This window comes from Sinocyclocheilus rhinocerous, unplaced genomic scaffold (genome assembly GCF_001515625.1).
Source record: "Sinocyclocheilus rhinocerous isolate Xijiao unplaced genomic scaffold, SAMN03320098_v1.1 scaffold1842, whole genome shotgun sequence".
In the NCBI taxonomy this organism is placed as follows: Eukaryota; Metazoa; Chordata; class Actinopteri; order Cypriniformes; family Cyprinidae; genus Sinocyclocheilus; species Sinocyclocheilus rhinocerous.
In genome coordinates, this window is record NW_015667292.1 from 1,087,255 (window position 1) to 1,107,750 (window position 20,496).

The 20,496-nt window shown below is 38.0% G+C and overlaps 1 protein-coding gene across 1 annotated transcript in view; it reads left to right on the forward strand.

Annotated features, from left to right (window-relative positions):
• LOC107733626 (syntaxin-binding protein 5-like) overlaps positions 1–20,496 on the forward strand; it is a 155,241-nt gene that overhangs the window by 85,080 nt on the left and 49,665 nt on the right. Inside the window, exons 5-7 of the mRNA XM_016545332.1 lie at positions 3,652–3,786; positions 15,625–15,688; positions 20,007–20,090. Coding sequence (XP_016400818.1) covers positions 3,652–3,786; positions 15,625–15,688; positions 20,007–20,090 — 283 coding nt within the window. The remainder of the gene's footprint in view (positions 1–3,651; positions 3,787–15,624; positions 15,689–20,006; positions 20,091–20,496) is intronic.

Genomic DNA, 20,496 nt, shown 5'->3' on the forward strand with positions numbered 1-20,496 from the left:
GTCAGTGGCAAATTCTTTAAATATGAAAACATACTTACAGGCTGTGAGTCAGAACAGCATTGTAGTCTACTCTCCCAGGTTAAGGAAACAGTCCTTCGTAAAATGCGTTGCACACACACAAATATTTGGTTTGAACTGTTCTAATGTTTTTGAAAGAAGTATCTTATGCTAGCTAATTTAACAAGGCTGTATTTATTTGATATTTGATATTATTTTGAAATATTATTACAATGTAAAATAACTGTTTTATATTTATTATATGTAAAATGTCATTTATTCCTCTAATGCAAAGCTGAATTTTCAGCAACCATTACTCCGGTCTTCAGTGTCACATGATTTTTTTAGGAATCATTCTAAAATGCTGATTTGCTATTCAAGAAACATTTTTATTATTAGCAATGTTGAAGTATCAGTGTCAGTGTTGGGCTGATTATTTTTTGTGGAAACCATACATTTTTTAGAAAGTTAAAAATAAGATAATTTAAAAAAAAATAACACTTTCGATCTGTTGCCTCCTTCCTGAATAACATCTTAAATCTTACTGACCCCAAAATTTGGATGGTAGTTTACATACTTAAAATCCACATTCTCTTTTTCTAGCAAACAGATCTGAAAAACAGGAAAAAATATTTATCCTGCACTACACTGATTTTTGTCCAATCAGACACATCCACATCTCTTTTGGACTGTGTGGTTTTGACCTTGGCTGCCTCAGAGGCCTACAACAGGTTAAATTAGTTATCCACAAACCAACAAAAGAGCATTTTAAAACAGTTGCTCCCTGAATGCCATTAATCACCAAGACAGTCATTTTATAATCTGGGTTTTCCATGTGTTGCAGTCAGAAACAGAAAACCACACATTAGCATGGCCAGGTGCTCCATTAGCATTCTAACCCTGACAAGTTTAGCTGTCTGTCCAGCATCTCGCAACCTTCATTTCCAATCACCCCGACTGTCTGAGGACCCCAGGGGCGTGAGGGGAGGAAAACAGAGAGAGATGTGATGAGTGTGGACAGCAGTGAATTACCGTGTGCTGGTCTTTATTTTCTAGTTAACCTGCTTATAAGGATGATTGATGATGCCACTGGATGGATTTCAGCATGAAGTCTTAAACAGACCCTGGATATGTGATAGTTTTATTGACCATTTTCATAATTACTCACTGGATACTTCATATTATCAAGACTTTTAAAAAGACTTTTTTTTGGACAAACAGGTAATCTTGCCCCAAACTCCCAGTACTGGATGAGCCAGGAGTTGACATTTTAGAGAGCCACAGTTAGCCACATATAATATTTAATGAATGAAAACATAAAATATCATGTTCAGCATTAAGAAATAAGAAGTGCTCACCTCATTTTTAATGCTAAGCGCTGTTTACATGTGTAGAAATATGTGGCGTGTTATTAGACACATTCCCTGGAGATTTTCTGTTGTGACAGTAGCAGAGATAAATCAGAGTGCTAATAGTCTGCCTAATTTCGTAATTATTTCGCAATTAACGTAGTAAGCATCAGGCAAATATAATCTTACTCTTTTCTTTTAACCTTTTGATGACACTGGAGAGACAGTGGCATGCTATGAAAATAAACACACAAACACACCAGCGTGGGGAGAATAATTTTGTCATATACGTGATTTTCTAGAATAGACAACGCAGGGTTGAATGGTCTAGATTGCATCATTAGGAATAAGAAACCTATTTAAAAACACATGTTAAAATCTAAGAGTCAGTGTCACTCTCATCTCATTCATGTCTCATTAGCTCTAGTTTGTCTTGAGGTAATCGTGTTCCAATTAATTGCTGCATCCCAAAATACACACAAGTGTACCCAAGAGGGGCTGACGTTTGACTGGCATGAGCCCTAGAGCAGAGCCAAACCAGGCAACACCATGAACAAGTGTGAGAAGTGTTATTTCCAACTGCTAAAGAAACAGAGAACCACAGAGAGCTATGAATCACTGCCTCTGAACACGAATGACTGCAAGATTTGTCTCTGATTAAAAAAAAAGTATGAAATTTATTTCATGAATTAAAATAATCTTGTTTTTCACAATTAATCGTATTGTTTATCAATATTTGCTGACGGAAACCCCCACATGAAGATAATTTAAGACAGCATTGAATAGATTGTACAAAAAGTGTCTTTTAGATGTCAATTTATTTCCATAAGACTAAACTGACGATAAAGATAAACTAAGAAGTAGATTTAGGGGTTGTTCACACAGGATTCTGTCTGTGGTGTTTTTTAATGTTGGTCTATGTACAATAAATATGTGCTAAATAAAACAATAACTGTTGGATTTTGTTGTTTGTATGGTGTTTTGTAGAGAAGATGATGAACTGGCCTTCAGTGTGGTTCAGCAAGACACATTTCTTGTGGTTGTTAATTTCATTTTTTAATAAAAAAAATTTTAAGAATAATTAATTGTAATTGTTTTGTTTTGTTTTTGATGATCTGGAGAAATGCTATCAACTCAGCTGACACTTATTGATAACAGTTGACAATTGATTTGTTTTTGTTGCTTTTTGTTTTGTTTTGTTGATCTGGAGAAAGATTGACAGTTGTTGACAATTGTTTTGTTTTGTTTTGATGATCTGTATAAATGCTGTCAACTACTCTGTTCATATAACTCTTGTTTATAATGTTATAAAATATTTATATTTTAAGAGTGCTCTTTTTGTAAATGCACTTCATTTGAACTTTCTAAACATTTAATAATCCTGAAAATAATTACAGTTTCCAAAGAATAAATAAGCAATGTTGATGTTTTCATGGTGTTTTGTTGGTGAGAGTTACTTTACAAACCTGACAGAGAGACTCGTCCCTGTCAGGTTTGTAAAGTAACTCACAACAACAACAAAAATGTTGGAATTACATGAATGTTTACCTAGACTGTTTTGCACATGCACATTACAAGCAGACTACACCACGGGTTTAAAGGGAAGCAAACTCAACCACCTGCAGTGATGGAGTTTGTGCACAGCATTCATCTATTGCAAACATGCAATGAGACCATTGAAATGAGCAGAATGTGAAAACATCCTACCGTGAGGCCCATGTGTTCTTGTGTAATAGTCGAGAGACAAAATAAAGCACCGCCCCTTCACTTTGAAGCCCACACTGCATGCAGACCATATATTTATTTCATTCAGTTGAAGCCTTTTTCCAGTTTAATAATCGCACAAGGCCATATTGTGATTCAGATTTTAATTAACAGGTCAACCCTAGTTCAAATGATTAGCAAGGACATGTTGAAAAATGTGAGTTTGAGCAGAACGTTAAACTTACACATACATAATTTGGTTCTTATTTAGCTTTTTGTACAGTTTCCTGTCTATTCTGGTAATTAATACATGTACAATAATGCACATTACACTCTTATGCGGTTTTGTAATTACATCTGCAGCTTTCTGAAGAAAATGGTGACTGGCTGCTATGTAATTGGATAAAATATGATTGTTGTGCATGCATATGAATCAAAATCTTGAAGTATATTAGTTACAATGGTCATTTTTGGCTTGCTGGTTCTATATAGTGAGATATTAATTACATACTTTAATATGATGCCAACATATCCTGTGTTAACTCTTCTCTCCCTCTCTCTTTCAATAATATGATTCCTCTTCTTTTCATCTCTCTTTTAGGATCACATTTTGTCATCTTCCGTTTCAAAGTAAGTGGCTTTACGTGGGGACAGAGCGTGGAAATACACACATAGTGAACATCGAATCCTTCATTTTGTCTGGATATGTCATCATGTGGAACAAGGCCATAGAACTGTGAGTATAAGTGTAAATCTAAAATTAATTTTATTTTAATATCAAAGTCAATGCAGTTGACTAATAGATAGCTAATTAATACAATGACAGAGCACCCACGCAATCAAATGATACGTGTATCTAATAAAGATGATTATGTGCTACCAAGTCATCTGGAATATGAAACAATTATAAATGCAGTTATAAATGTAAGTTTATATTTACATGGAGGAGTATTAGAGGTTTAGCAACGTTGATACAAACCTGTCTTCTGTGGAACACCAAAGATAAATTGTACAATTTCTATAGTACTCATTTTCATAATAGCAAAATAATAAATAAATATAAAATAAAACAAATTTAAAAAATGTGAATACAATGGGAAAATGCATTAACGATCTATTGATTTCTGGTTATTTTTAAACTTGTTAATTGAATTATGCCTTCCAGAGTTCATACATATATTTACATTAGATTTATGCATTTGGGAGCATTTAAAAAAAAATCCAAAACAACTTCTATTGCATTCAAGGTACACATTTTTCACTTCTTGCTTTCCCTGGGAATTGAACCTATGACCTTAGTGTGGCTAGCACCATGCTCTACTGTTTAAGCAGATAGATTTTTAAAAACATTTTTTACACTTATGCATTTAGCAATTCGTCAAAGAGCCAAAAGTATGCATTTTGTGCAATGCTAGGTTTATTAGGCAACTAGATTAGGAAACTAGCTTTTATTTTATTTTATATTATTTTTTGAGTAAATGAGGGTAAATAATGACAATTTCAATTTTGTGAACTATTCCTTTTAAAATAACTTTTATTGGGTTCTTGAGATTGAGGCAGTATGCCTCTTTAAAAAAAAAAAAATTTCTCCATGTTTCAGTACATCAGAAGTCCTTCAGATCATTGTACAGGTTCTAAGTATCATTGCTATGGAAGAGTGAAGTCTAGGTTCTTTGAAGCACCAGTTCATGTTTTCCAAAGAACCACAGGAGTGCCTCAAGACACATTTTTTCATTTCTTATTTTGAGAGTCACAATGAAAACATCACCAAACTGATTGTCACCCTAAAGACTTTGATCTGATGCCAGTAACTTAAACACACGTCACAAAATCCACAACGACAATAAATGCAAACCACATCCTGGCTTAAGAATAAATAAGTTATCAGGTTTCAACATTTCAAACACCCAGAAGATACGTTTTATCTATCTGTCTACAGTTACACTTTTAGACACACTGAAACACACAGACAACCATTGGTTTGCACACATCTATGACACTTTTCATGAATAAATGTGTAAATCAACACCAACACCTCACTCCCATGAGTGATAATCTGACAAGCAAATAGCTTCTGCATGTCAATCAAGTCTCCTTCTACACAAGAGGCTCTTGGTGGCATCCCCACTCAGACAGTAACATTAGTAGTGAGTAATCGTAGATGCATTTCTGAAGGACATGTAGATCTCCTGTCGCCTACTTGTGACCCACTACAAATCCTTTACCCACAATCCCCTCACCTTCTCAAGTAGCTCAGTGGCACATTGAGTGTGTGCTAGCATATCTGTATTTTTCAAATGAGAGAACTTGATCCTAGCATTTGATTATTCTGAAGGACTATTTAAAGGTGCTTGATGGTAAATGCACCAATTTCTTGCTTTTATTGAAGTTTTTATATACTTCTGCTCAGAAGTGGTTTAATCATATGAATTAGCACATGTTGCTGCAGTTAAATAAAGGGACTGTTCTGGGTATTGTGAATAGGGCTGTCACGATTAGGGGTGTCCCCGACTAAGGATTTACATAGTCTAATCAGATTCGACTGAATCAGACTATAATCAACTGATAGTCAAATCGGGGGGGAACCAGGTAGTCAACAAGTGGGTAAGACAACTTTTATTTCCTTTCGTACACAGAAACAACTTGGAAAACGATTCCTCAGATGAAAATGTATAAAAACATTTTGGATATGAACAGTTCAGATGCAAAAGCGTCTAAGTGCCATCTGAAATTTTCTTCTAAAATTAGCATTTTTAGAGGCTTTTGCATCTGAACTCTTCATATATACAGTATATACACCTAAAAAATAACATAAATAAGGATTTGCATTTTACGTCGGCAAATCAAATTAAATCGGCTAAATTGCCTGTGCGAGCACGCTCTTAAGTACAGAGCAACATCGTTGCAACGAAAACAATAAAAAAAATAATTTACATAATTAAATTAGAACAGAATATACCCTTCTAATAAAAAAAATAAAAAAAGAAGTCAGAATCAACAACCTATAGTTAGTCATGCAGTTAACGCGCTTCTAATTCAGTTTTAATGGCCACAGATGAGGCATTAAGTGCATGGCACTGCGACCAACTTAACAGTTTACAAAGTTTAATGTAGCAATGTGGTCGCTAGTTTTTCTAGATGTTTTAATTGTGTAATAGATTTGAACAAAGAAATCAAGTGCTATGCACATGTATTGGCCATGACTTGATTGCAAACACAAATACAAAAATTAGACGAGTAAAGAAAACGCGTTACTTATTAAAAGAATCACCCCTTTATTTAAATATATGAACACTGGAAACCGCTGTTAACAGGTTAATGTAATGTTTCCCATTCCATGACTAGTAAAATAATGGCAACTTACTGTTTGAACATGGTTCTTCTTGGAGTAGCACGGCCGCATGCTGTGCCTTCTTCTTGATTGACAGGTGTCAGCGTTAAGGTGCAATACTGCCACCTGGGAGGACAACCAGGTACTGGCGCTGGAGTAGGCTATTTGTGTGTCCTGTTATCATAAGTGTCCTGGGCCCGTATTCACAAAACATTTTATCTTACCACTAAGAGTTCTCCTAAATAGCAGTAAAAGTTTTTAGCAAAGAGTTTTCTCTTAAAACCTATTCACAAAGCTGCTGAGACAAACTTTTACTAAGGAATGGAGACAAGTCTTAAGCTAAGAGTAAGGGCGGGGTTGACCTTGTTGCTATGGATGATGTCAGCATGCTTACTAACTATGCACACAGTTGATTGGCTGATAGTCTCTGTCAGAGATTTATTCATGGAAATATTTTAGAGTAAAGAGTAGATTGCTGGCAACAGCCATTTTAGGATAGTTCAGATTTGGTCTTGTTGACTTAGGAGTCCTCTTCACTACTCCTAACGTTTCACAGATTTAGGAGCTAGTTTTAGCCCTAAAATGCTTTGTGAAATACTTTTAGATCAACCATTTTGGAGTCCTAAATTTAGGATTGACACGCCCATTATTTTTAAGATTTTCTCCTAAATTGGCGAGTTACGAGCTACTTTTAGCCTTAATATGTTTTGTGAATATGGGCCCCGTTCATTTTAAATATTGTGGTTATCGCCAATACCGGTATATCGTCACACCCTAAATTAACACAATTATCAATCGATTTTTCATGATTTGAATATCACGAATATCGTGAATATCACGAATATCATCAATACCGGTATATCGTGACACCCCTAATGTGAATATGGTGAATATGATTAACAGGCTTTGTTAGTGTGGTAAAATTACCATAATCATGTACTATATTCATATGATTTTTACTGGACATGATTCTCCAATGCAGAATATGTTAATGGTGCAGAGTGGGGTGTGGGGGATGGTGTTGCATGTTTTTGCCTGGAGCAATGAGTGTTTGTGTGTGTGTGTGTGTTTAAAGCGTTGGTGTTTTCTCTCGTTCCAAGATCAGTGTAATATTGCTCCATGACAAGCATAGCATGTCATCATCCCATAATACAATAGCAGTCAGAAATGAAACAATAATGGAATTTAATATGATATTGTGAAAGATTGTTATTTATTTTTTATTTTCTTACTATTAGCAGTAAGAACAAAAGTATGAAGTTTGTGAAATATGAAACAATCAAAATTATCAAATTTTTTTTAAACTTTATTTATTCACATTTTCTTAATATTAGCAGTCAGAGTGAATCATGAAATTTGATAAATATTAAAGATACATGTTAAAAAATACATGTTTTACTTTTATTCATTCATACATTCATTCATTCATTCATTTTCTTACTATCAGCAGTCAAAGTGAAAGAATTGTGAAACTTTATGAGTTTAAAGTGTTTATGAGAATCAATTATTGTAATATGTTATTAATATTTCCCTTTCCTCTCATGTATAGTCTATTCCAAATGTCCTGCTACTTTTGAAATATTAACATCATACTAATGCACTGTGCACAACCTTGAGGAGTAGAAAATTGAAAACACAGAGTGGAATTGATTGAAGTGGACTGATTAGAGAATACTTTGAGCTGGGAAATTGCTGCTGCTCTACTGCACTCACACTCTTCATAGAATACTGTGACGCTACCATGGTACATGACCAAAAAACATGGTATTACTATGGAACATTTTGATATTTGGTACTTTACTTAGTGCAAAAAATATATATTTGATTTTATTGCTTAAAGGGTTAGTTCACCCAAAAATGAAACTTAGCCCATAAATTACTCACCCTCAAGTCATCCTAGGTGTATATGATTTTCTTCTTTGAGACGAATCCAGTCAGTTATATTAAAAATTGTCTTTGATCTTTCAAGCTGTTTAATGCCACTCAGCAGGTGTTGCATGCATCAGTCCAAAAGAAGTTCAATAAAAAGCGCCCATCCATAAAAAGTGTCTCACATCGATGCGTTTTTGTAAGAAAAATATCCATATTCAAAACGTAATAATCACTTTAATGTAGCTTGCGCCAATAGTTGATGGTCGGCTTTATGCATGCGCCGCTCAGAAGTGATCATTCAGTGAAGGGAGCAGCCATGCGCCGCTCAGTCATTCCCCCACCGCTCAGACTTGGGGGAAGTCGTGGCCTAATGGTTAGAGAGTCGGACTTGTAACCCAAAGGTTGCGGGTTCGAGTCTCGTACCGGCAGGGATTGTAGGTGGGGGGAGTGAATGTACAGCGCTCTCTCCCACCATCAATACCACAACTGAGGTGCCCTTGAGCAAGGCACCAAACCCCCAACTGCTCCCCGGGCCCCGCAGCAAAAAAAAAAAGGCTGCTCCGGTTGTGTGTTCACGGTGTGTGTGTGTTCACTGCTGTGTGTGTGCACTTTGGATGGGCAAACTATCTACTAACAGAGCACTAATTCCGAGTATGGGTCACCATACTTGGCCACATGTCACTTCACTTCACTTCACTTCACAGAAGTGACGTACACGGAAGCGCAGGGGAGAGATCAAAACAAAAGAACGGTCACTTATTAGAAGTACAAAACGAGGATTTGTAAAGAAGAATGTCGGAGGATTTGATATAAGCCAAGAGGAGACTGGTTTTCCTTTGCTAAAGTAAGGAAACTTTGCTTCCAAAGTTCACGAGACTCACCGGCTCCTGTTAATAAACGTTGGTTTTCACGAGACTCACCGGCGCATGGACTCAGCCCGGAGCTGGCGAGTAATTTATGGGCTAATTTTCATTTTTGGGTGAACTAACCCTTTAATATATCTCAGCACATAAAAAGAATCACACTATTTCTCATGTCATATAACACGTCATAATTTTGTATTATATTGTGGAGTGCATGTCGATTGCCCACCTGTTTATACATGGCACTTTCTGCCATGGCTTTCATGACAATGTTTATGTGTTCTATAAACCTGTCAGTTTTTAAACAGGAAAGCAGCCTTTTTTCAGCAGTGTTTGAGAATAGTTGAAGATGAATGCATGCACACACTTGTGTTGTTATTGAGAGAATTCCCCTTTACAGAGGCAAAGTGCAGCTCATTTCAATAAATAAATATGAATAAATATAAACATGGCCCCTGTGCGCCGGCAGCAGGCGTCCTCTGATGGAAATCAAGTACAAGGATGGAAGAGAAGCCAGAGATTTGTTTTTCTTCCTCTTGACTCACACATGAATAAGTGAGGCAGATGAAAACCAGAGAAGGATTCAACAGGGTGTGAGGGATTAACTGAGATCCTGTAACCTTACAACCTTCAACAATTCCTCGCTGTGCTACACTGAAATCAGCTGCCTTCAACCTGCAGTACTCACGCCAGCAGATCTTCTTTTTTTTTTCACCAGAACCTTTCAAAGTCATATGGAGCAAAATATCTGACACGTCCTTTATTTTTGTGGTACAACCTTCAAATGTGCAGCTCATCAGCCATAAGGAACATCACTGCGTGTGGCATGCGCTTGTCTCGATTCTGCACACAGTTTATCTTAAACCTCCATGCCTGTTCTGAAGATATCTGAAGGGAACCCTGATCCTAAACATAATCAGTACTCCACGGATCTGCCTTGCAGAAAGTAAGCTAACGTCACGCCTACATTTCCAAGTAATCTGTTTTAGACTTTCAGCATCTTTGGAAATGCCATGGAAGAATTTCATGTTCTAGGTCATGCTGCACATTTTAAAATGTGGATTGTCTGTTACGATATTCAAATCTTTTTATACAAGACTGATGTTTTTACATAACTTCGCTTCTAATGGTTCTCTAGATATTTCAGGAGCTTGTCAGTGCCTCTCAAGCCTATTAAGAATTGTAATGGTTTTTATTTCCCAGAATTTTCTTGCATTCTTATGTTAACTAGGTTTGTTAACCTTTATTAAAAAAAAGCAATAAGCTAAAAGCTACAGTGACTGAAAAATTAAGTTCTGGTTCTTATTATTTCTAGGGATTTGTTCATTGATTCATGTATTGATTGATTCATTTTTCAGTTTAAACAGTCCTCATGGATAGATTGATGGATGGATGGATGGATGGATGGATAGATAGAGCACTAATCTTGTTTGCGTCGCACAAAATGCTGTACAAACACACTACTATCAAGCAGAAAATGCCCTGCGGTACCCTTAAGCTTTTCAAATCACGCTCACCAAATTGCAACCAACCAATTTCCGGTTCTTCACCATAATATTCAAAGCTATTATCCTGAATGAGATTGCTGCCACCATTGCCACGGCAACCATTGCAAGCACTGAAAGCACTTCAGTGACTCTTATCATAGCCTTTGAAGTTGGTCTCAAACAGAAAGAGCACTCTCACAGCTAGCGAGCTAACGTTAGCATGCGCCTCATGTTTGCTTTCAAACGATGAGTTAACAATAAATGAGTGTTTTTGGATTTGATGACCAAATAGGATGCAAACAGTAGTCCAGCTCTGATCTGCGCCATGAGCCGCTGCATATGCGTCTCTGTGTGCTTTTGCCTGAGGCTTGTGCGATCACACAGGTAGCGAGGGAAGATAAGGTGAGGGAGAAGAGTCTTGTCTTCCTTTTTCAGCTGATAAGCAAAGGCCTCCTGTTCTCAATTTACTTTTCTGTCATTGGCCTGTGTAAACACACACACACACACACACACACACACACATTACACACACAAAGAGCCAGACAGTGTCTTACATAGCGACTGTCTGTCTGCTTTCTCAGAAAGCTAGACAGGGGTAGAAAAGATTGGCCATCACTTTGTGAAGAGGACAGTTTCGGAGGTCTCATTACTGATTGTAAGATGGTGGATGAAATAGTCAGTGGAAAGAAAGAAAGAAAAAAGCCTATTATACAAAGATATTATCGATGGGGGAGGAATGTTAATAAATAAATAGAAGATAAATAGACTGTTGGTCTGAGATAGAAAATTTGCACATTTTCAAGTTCAAAAAAATCATTTAATCGATTTCAATAGCATATTGAGAAGGAGGCTGAAGTAGTCTTCAGTGAAAAGAAGGAAATTTAAAACAAAATGTCTATTATACAAAGATAAAACTGATTGCAGAGAAAAGTTAAAAAATGAATAGTTGATGCAATAAATTAATAGTCTGTGTGTTTGAGGTAGACCATTTGCACATTTTCAAATCAAAACTGTCCCAAAATCATTTAAATAACACTTTTAATAGCTTTTTCCGAAGGAGGGGGAAGAAATAATCAGTGGAAAGCTGAAAGAAAAAAAAACCTATTATACAAAGATATAATTTATTTGAGAGGAAAGTTAAATTGCCCGCTGTGTGTTCTTAGATGAAGAGAGGAAGAGGAGTATATTATGGCACTCTCACAATGACTCTCAGTGTGTTAGATCACAATAACAGGTCTCATAGAGTGAGCAGAGACAAAGTACAGCTGAGAAGAGAATCAACACTGTGCTGGACATTCCATCAGACACAAATTAGATTTGAAGCCCAGCAAGACAGACTCGTTTAGGATGACATATCTGTCCTATATCCTTTCTGCTTTTGTCTTTCAGTAATATAATCACTCTTTTTCATCATTTCTTGAACCTGCAAGCGGTCAAAACGCTCTCCAAAGGCCGCCCTTTTATCTCTTGGGGTGATGTCTCACTGGCTAACTTAATACTGTTTGATTTTGGTCGTGGAGTCACATCTTCCAACAAATTGACAACAGTTAGCTGGTAAATGCAATAACTTCACCACCAAAGTCAGATTGGCATTAGTGAATTACTTCATTTAATTCATTCATGAATTCATGTAAAAACTGATTTGAATAAAAAAAAATCACTCATTCAAGTATGCTTATTAAAAAAAAGAAGAAAAAAAAAGAAAATGGCAAAATATTTACAGTAGCTGATAATGTTTTTTTTATTTTAATTTTTTATTTTAATTTTTAAGTTAGTTTCTTTAAAATTGTATTTAGTGTAAACTGATAAAATTGATATGTGCAGTCCTCTTATACTAATCGAAATTAATTTATAAACCATAAAATGGTTTAGATAAATTCTATTATAATTTATTACATTATTTAATATGAATTAAAATAATATAAATTAAATAAATTATTATAAAATAAATAGATATAACAATAATCCCTTTTACAGAGCTCTAAAGCTTACTGGTATAAAATGAAGAATTAGGAAGAGGAGGCTTCACAAGAGAAAAAAAGCACTGCTTAATCCCAGAGTCAAGAAAGAGCTGTTGCAGAAATGGAGTTATTATGATGGACAGGTCGTGGTCTGGTGGAGTTGAAGGTCAGTCGATTATGAGAACTGGTGTGGATCGAAGCAGTCCGTGTGAGAAACAAGCAGTAAACAAAGGGACTTCAGGCTGAAGATGAAGGACTACTGAAGTGCATGAGGTGTTTGTGCTGTGGCTGTCTGCCGATGTGATATAACAACACAAAAAAGCTGCCTGGTAGATTAGATGTGCTGTATATACACCTTACATACACCTCATTTTATATATACACCGTAATTTTGTTTGCTGAATACCTCTTCACTGCTTAATTTTAATATAAAGAATCATAGTCGACAATTTTGTTTTCTGAAAAGAGCTGCAACAAAATCCAAGTCTGATAATTAATGAAGAATCACAGCTGCATTTTTGCTTTCGACATGAAAGTAGCACTTCAAAAGATCCTACCACCAAAGAACTTTGTTTTGCTTTGAGCCCAGATGGCTGAATTTTCTAAAGACATGTATTTTAGTTGACAAACATGGTGCTTCTTTACCATTTAATCTACAAATTCGTATGTGTGAGCAAAGAGGTTATAGTTTGCCTGGTTAGTTTGGTCCATTTAGCCCCTGCTAGTTAATGCCACATCATGGAGGCAAAAAGCTTCTTTCTCTTTTGATAGCATTTAAAAGTAGCTGTCTATTCTGATTTTCTTTCATTTTTAACAGCTAAGAATAATTGGAACTGCCATTAAGATGAATGAGAATGCAAAGTTTTATAGACCTCCTTGGTATGAGTTTACATTGCAAGTAAGTGAGTGGAGCGGGCATATAATTTAGGTTTCTTGTGCACTTGTCCTCTTGTTACCTTATTTTGCTCAAGGCAACTGAATCTCTTGCAGCCTCAGCAGCATTGATACAAGAATGATGAGTTGACAAAAGTATCCTCTGCTTTCTGCAGGGGACATGTGATGACTCTGTTTCTCATGGGGAAGCCAGCCAGATATGGCATATATATGTGTGTATGTGTATATATGTGTATACGGTATGTATATATATATATATATATACAATTGAATTATGGTCTGGTTAACTTCTTTTTTTATTTTCTTTATACATGGCAATTGATTAGTTGGCTAAATGAGTTTCTTTGCTGCTATGGTGCCAGAGTTCAATATGGCTGGAGGCATTATGGGATGTTTTGGCTTTGGTTGGCCAAGCATCTCTGTAACGTCTAGTCAAATAACATTTATAGTAGCAGACACAGACAGAGATGTGCGTCTGTTGTTGTGTATGTGTGTATGCAGGGGCATCATATTTTTTCTTTAAGAGGCAGACTGGCAGTCCTTTACTTGGTGCCCTAGGCGACAAAAAACATATATGTGTCTTAAATTCAATATGTGTGAGACATGTTAGTCTCATGGTGCAGATCCCAACCAAATATATAACTTTTTTTTTAATAATCCAAGAACAATTGCAACTTGAACTTGACAAGTGATCACCATGTTTTTGTTGTATGAAAAATAGCAGCTTTGACATTTTAATAATAACTCCATGGGATCTGTGAAGTTTTTGACATGAGGGTGAGTAGACAATGACAGAATTTCTAGTAGGCCTATAAAGATGGGGTAGTCAACTTCTTAACTTTTTTTTCTACAATAATAGTTTTACATTTAATCCGCAGGACAGTGTCACATCTTAAAATAAATGTTAGGTCTATTTGCATATAGTTATTTTATTTTATAATAAATAAGTAGCTTTAAAACAGTTTTGGTTATATTTCGTTAACAAAAATAACGACTTTATTCCACATTTTCGTCTCTACTGCGTCACTTTGGACGCGCGTTCACGACAATACCATGACGCGAATAAAGTCGTTATTTTTGTTTTCTTTGCGCAAAAGAAGTATTCTCGTAGCTTCGTAACTTTACAGTTGAACCACTGACAGGAAAGACAAATGATAGCTTAAAGAAATATGCCAACATGTTAATGATAAGCACAGATTAACTGTTATTTCTATTAAGCAGTTGTAACTATTATTATTATTATTTTTTGTATTATGTTATATTTTTATGTTAGTGGTGCTAAAAATGCATCATAAAAAGTGCATCAGTGTTATGTGTGTGGAGTGTGTTACGGTGTGGTGTTTTGAAGACCAGGTGTGATGGGCCATTCTGTACCATAAAGTCCAGGGCCACTTTTAAGTTCCGTTGGGGATGGGTCTGAATGGGAATGACGTCTGTGTGTGTGTGTACTTGTATAAAAGTCTTTTGTATCCTCCTCGCTCTGACCGTCACTTTACTATTTTTCCGTCTCTTGTACTTGGCACATCCTCACACAATACCAGGGAAGTCAATTCACTGGAGGCTGTCAGAGCACATTTTCTGACCTGTCGCTCTTCGCTTTTGAAATACTACTGAAAAGAAGACCTTGATGTGTCCAATTCTGCTGAAAACACTTTCAGACCATTCTAGCATTTACCAGTAACATGTTGTCTTACAAAAGTCTTCTTCTTAATTTTATCTATTAATTCATTTATTTTTTGTTCAGTTTAATGTTTGAATAGCAATACACCAGTTTTCTGCTATGGCTAAAAGGAATAGATTACTGCAAAACTAGAGACATGATCATTAGTGCATTGACTTCTGTATTATTATCCCCCCATAAAATGAGACAACGAACTTAATGTTTCGACCTTGAAGTATTTCCTGTTGAAACAGGATGTTTGTGCTCAGCATATCCAGAGGAGCTCATCCATTTTAGAATCAGCCAATAGAAGAAAAGGACTGTACAGTACATTCTACATGTGTGTATCTTTTGAAAGTTTATTTTGTCAGCTTTTATGAGTTTGTTAGCCTAAAGATGACCTCAGAGCTAACAGATATGAACTATAAGCCGCAAGCACAAAGAATGTGTCATTTCCATCGCCCAGTTACCTTTTGAAGGAATTTTTCTTTTTCTCTCTTTCTCAGATCAACAAAAACACATCCAGGTCCTGTTGTTCATCTGAGTGACAGTCCAAAAGATGAGGGAAAGGTGAGGAATGCATTTCTTCTTTTGCTCATTTTTCACTGAAATAAATGGCTCAAAACCTTTTAGAAACTAATGTTTACTAGTGTTTAGAAACACAAGTTTACCACTATGAAAAAAAAAAACATTAGTTCCCTTTCGAGGGAACTTCGAACTGCGTCCTCTAGGGGTCGCTATGGGGGGGACGCCTTTAGCGTGACCGGTGTCTGAAGCATATATCTAAAAACGACAATAACATTGGCCGACGACAGCCTATGACGTCATTACCCTGCACGAGCACAGTATAAAAGGGCGCCAGGATAACATGTCATCCTCTTCTTCGTCTTCACTGACCGTTTGTTTATGTTAGCGTTAAGCTAAATACGAATAGGAGTGCATGTTCTCTCGCCAGAGGCTTTGCTCTGATACCTGCAGTTTCACATGGCTCGCATGCTGTGTGTGTGTGGTAAAGAGCAAGCGCGTTCAGCTCTCGAGGGAGCTGGATGCACTCTGTATTCATTGCTTATTTCTTGTGAGAGATAAGCATGAATTGTACGCGCTCATCTCACGAGGAGGCGGCTTGTGCTCATCGTGATGCATTCGCGGGACTACTGAGGGGGATGTATGTACTTCACCATTTACCTGAGTTTGTAGGTAGCGTTTGCATGAGTGCGTTCGCCTCTCGCTTTTCGTTCTCGCTTGATTTCTGAGGTAATCTAGCGGTTGGGAGGATCGTGGTTAGCTCCGGCGTTGCGATCGCGATCGCAGTGAGAACATGGAAAGAACCTGATGGGAAATTTCTCCCTATCAGTAATTTCCTTTGGTTTATATAGTAAGTGTATAGTGTGGATCTGTCTGCAGTTGCTGGACAGATGATTTATATCATGTCCTTCTCAGATAACCACATTATACTGCACTCCGGCTTGAAAAAAATTCCTTCCTGATCTTCATTTGGAGATCGAGAGGGTTTGGAAAAATCCATTCTCGTCCTGCATCCACAGTTCCAGCATACTAGTTATGCCAAAATTGAGGGGATGCGTGAGAATGGTTATGAAAAGATGCACCCTGTTGAAGAGACGCTGGCCTGCTATCTCTCTATGGGGGAGACATCTTCTCTTAAGGCTCCCTCCCTGCCCTTCAGGATGCATCTTGTTTGAATGGCAGGGCATATGCGGCAGCAGCTCTGAGCTAGAGCTCTTCTCACTGAGGCGTTGAGGTGCTCAGCGCTCCATAGACTGTCGGGCCTGTGGGTCTTCACTGTCACACTGCCCTTATGGTTGAACCAGTAATCACCCCTCTGCGGAGTGGGCTGGAATACACTGCGTTCCCTGAGGTAAGAGGGATTTGTGTTTCTGTGGAAATCCCTCTGTTGTGCTTCTGCTCTGAGGAGTAGTAAGCTCTATATGCATTAATGGTTATTGGGTCCCGCTATTTCTTCAGATTCTTTCGGGTCTGGTTATACGGGACCCATGCTCTCTATCATCTCTTATTGGGCCCTGCTGGGTTACCCCTTCTAATCTAGCGCCCCTTCTGGTCAAGCTGAGAAGTGCTCCCCTCTCTGTGAGGATTAGCTATAAGTCGCTCCCAGTGCTTTAAGGGCCCACCTCAGCTTGAGAGCCAAGAGCGCTGCTCCCGTAGGACCCCATTTGCAACAAACTAAGTGTTAGGCCCGTCTCTGTCGCCTCCTTGGTCAGTTGCCTTTATGTTGGGACCCTGTTGTTCCCTTATAAATGTGTGATCCCCTTCTAGCAGGATCCCATTTCTTATGTCCCATTTGCGATCTATCTGCCCCGGGCATGGCTATGCTCCCCTCACTGCGGGAGGGTCCCTTTGAGCTCGCCGGTCCTGGGCAGACTGGGTGAGTCCTCCTCTCGACTCGAGCTGGGTTCCTCTCTCTCTTCGCTAGGGGTTGAACCCTCCGCTCTTGAGCTTCTAGGCAGTGACATCAGGTAGTTGGGCCGCTTGCTTCCCTGATAAGCTGCCTCTATTCGGGTTAAGCCAGGCAGTGCTCCCCTCACCTCAGAGGGTTGTCTTTGAGCCTGCCGCTCCCGGTCGAGTGTCTGAGGACTTCTGGGCATCTGTGAGCAGATGCTTCGGAATCTGTTCTCACAGTCACTTAGGGTCCCTAGGCTGGCTTAATACAGCCTCAGTTACCCCTTAAGCTACGGCGTTTCTAATCCATGCTATGGTAAGTGCACACGCTAAGCTCTGTGCACTTTCTAAAATCCACATTATGGTAAGTGTGCACTCAAAGCATTCTGCGCACTTTCTAAAATCCTGTATGGTAAGGGTTACCCGCTGTCAGCCTCTTTCCCTTTCCCTGAGTTGGCTTAGGCCCCGGTTCTTGCCTTGGGCTCCACTCAACTAATGTGTCTCTTTGATACATTTCTGAGCAGGGTGTTGCTACCTAAGATCTGTCGAGTCAGTTCTTTGAGCAGGTTTATTCAGAACCGGTGGTAGCCCCCCTGTGTGACAGGCCGGGGTCTGGTGTTGTTTTTTAGACACCTGGCCATATCCCCTTAAAGGAATCTCTTTCTTTGATTCCAAGCCTTGAGCTCTGCCCTAGGCTTGGGCTTCCTAGCTCAGCCTTAACAGGTAGGTTCTTTTAGGGTATGCAGCTCAGGCCCTTGGCCGAAGCGGATAATGTCACTGACAGCTGTCAAGACGTCCTTTGGGGCAACTCCCATGGCTATGGTAGAGTTGGTACTTAGTGCTCGCCGTGGTTTTCTGGCATGAACTCCCCTCAGCATAGTGGCGTGGGTATACCGTTCCCTATAGCGACCCCTAGAGGACGCAGTTCGAAGTTCGCTCGAAAGGGAACGTCTCAGGTTACGTATGTAACCATGGTTCCCTGAGAGGGAAACGAGACACTGCGTCTTCTAGTTGTCTTGCCATGCTGCGGACGCAAGCTTCAGACGAAGAAGAGGATGACGTGTTATCCTGGCGCCCTTTTATACTGTGCTCGCGCAGGGTAATGACGTCATAGGCTATCGCCGGCCAATGTTATTGTCGTTTTTAGATATATGCTATCCCCCCCATAGCGACCCCTAGAGGACGTGGTGTCTCGTTCCCCTCTCAGGGAACCATGGTTACATATGTAACCTGAGACGTTTTCCTTAGTGTGACTGCTGGAGTTTTTTATAAAAGGTACTTTGCATGCGTTGGAACAGTTCTGATTCATTAACACTCATCAGGATACACACACACGCACACATACACTTGTTATGTGACCTGATGTTCACCCGACTACTGGTGTTAACATCTTGTATTGAGGATGCATACTAAAAACATCTCTCACACTCTCACAAACACAGAAATTCACATTCATTTAAAGGAATAGTTCAGCCGAAAAATTTACATTTTATCATCATGTACTCACCCTCATTTTGTTTTGACCCTGTATGCGGAGATGTTAGGCAGAAAGTCTGAATAGTTTTGCAATGAAAATAGATAGTGATTTATACTTCATGCACTGTCTGTTCGGTCTTCTGGAGCTTAACAGTATAATAGCTTAACAGTAACAGTATAAGGACATCCTGCCTAATGTCTTGTTTTGTGTTTTCTGGAAGAAAGAACATAATATACAGGGTAGAATGACATGGAGGTAAGGGATGAAATGTTCATTTTTGGGGGGATCTGTTTCTTTAAAGCGTTTTTCTAATCTGCTATCTCCAGGAGGAGGCATGGCATTTTGGAGTCAGTACTGTGAGGTCATCTTCCAGGAAAAGAATGTTACATGCTGTTGTAGAAATGCTGTTGTAGTCACAGCAGGTCAGATGCATTATGGGAACTGATACGGACAGGCTTAGGGGACCAATAATGAAAGACAAAACACAAAATATACTGTAGCAGAGACAAATATAAGAGGTAGAGACAGTCCAATGTCTGATTAATTTGAATTTGAATTAAAGGAAGAATTATTCAAATGTGATGAAATTGCAGTTTAGTAAATTTATTTTCCTTTCATTCCCATTCAGATTCCAATTCAACTTCCTGTAGTGTGTTGCCAGTTCAGTTCATATTCACACACATGAACTGAAAGGGAGCCAGTTCTTAAATTCACAATTTTTGCCCAACATCTGTGACAGAGAGAAGATTCCCAGGATGGAGCATGGGTCTGTTTTGATCAGCGCTTGCTCCATCATGTCAAGTTAAATAATAAATGTGCCCAATCACCGGTGTGTCTGTTTTGTTCTGAACAGCCAAAAGGCTCTTGACATTTGTAACACACACTCTTGCCTCTGTTTTCGCTATTTATTGCCATTCTGTTGGGATTTATAGACTCCTGTTTCTCTCTCTCTCTCTCTCTCTCTCTCTCTCTCTCTTCTGTGTGTGTGTTCCTCAGTTGCTGATAGGTTTTGAGAGCGGTACAATAGTAATGTGGGACTTGAGGGCCAAAAGATCTGACTTCAGGATATACTATGACGAGGTGAGTGTCAAGTGTTTGTCACTTACACTTCCTTACAAAGGTGAAATGTATTTTTTGCATAAAGCTACTTATATATAATAATATATACACTATTGTTCAACAGTTTTGGGAGAGTCATTTTATGTATTTATTTATTTTAAGTTTTTGGGATAGAAGTATCTTATGCGCACCAAGTCTGCATTTATTTAATTACAATTCTGTAAATACAGTAATATTGAAATGTTGCTTTCCATTTTAACATATCTTAAAATGTAATTTAAAGCCTGTGATAACAAAGCTAAATTATTATATCTGATTTTTTAGAACTCATTCCATAATGTTGATTGTTGCTTGAGAAATGTATTATTATTATTATTATAATGTTGAAAAAAGATGTGCTGCTTACAATCTTTGTGGAAAAGATTGC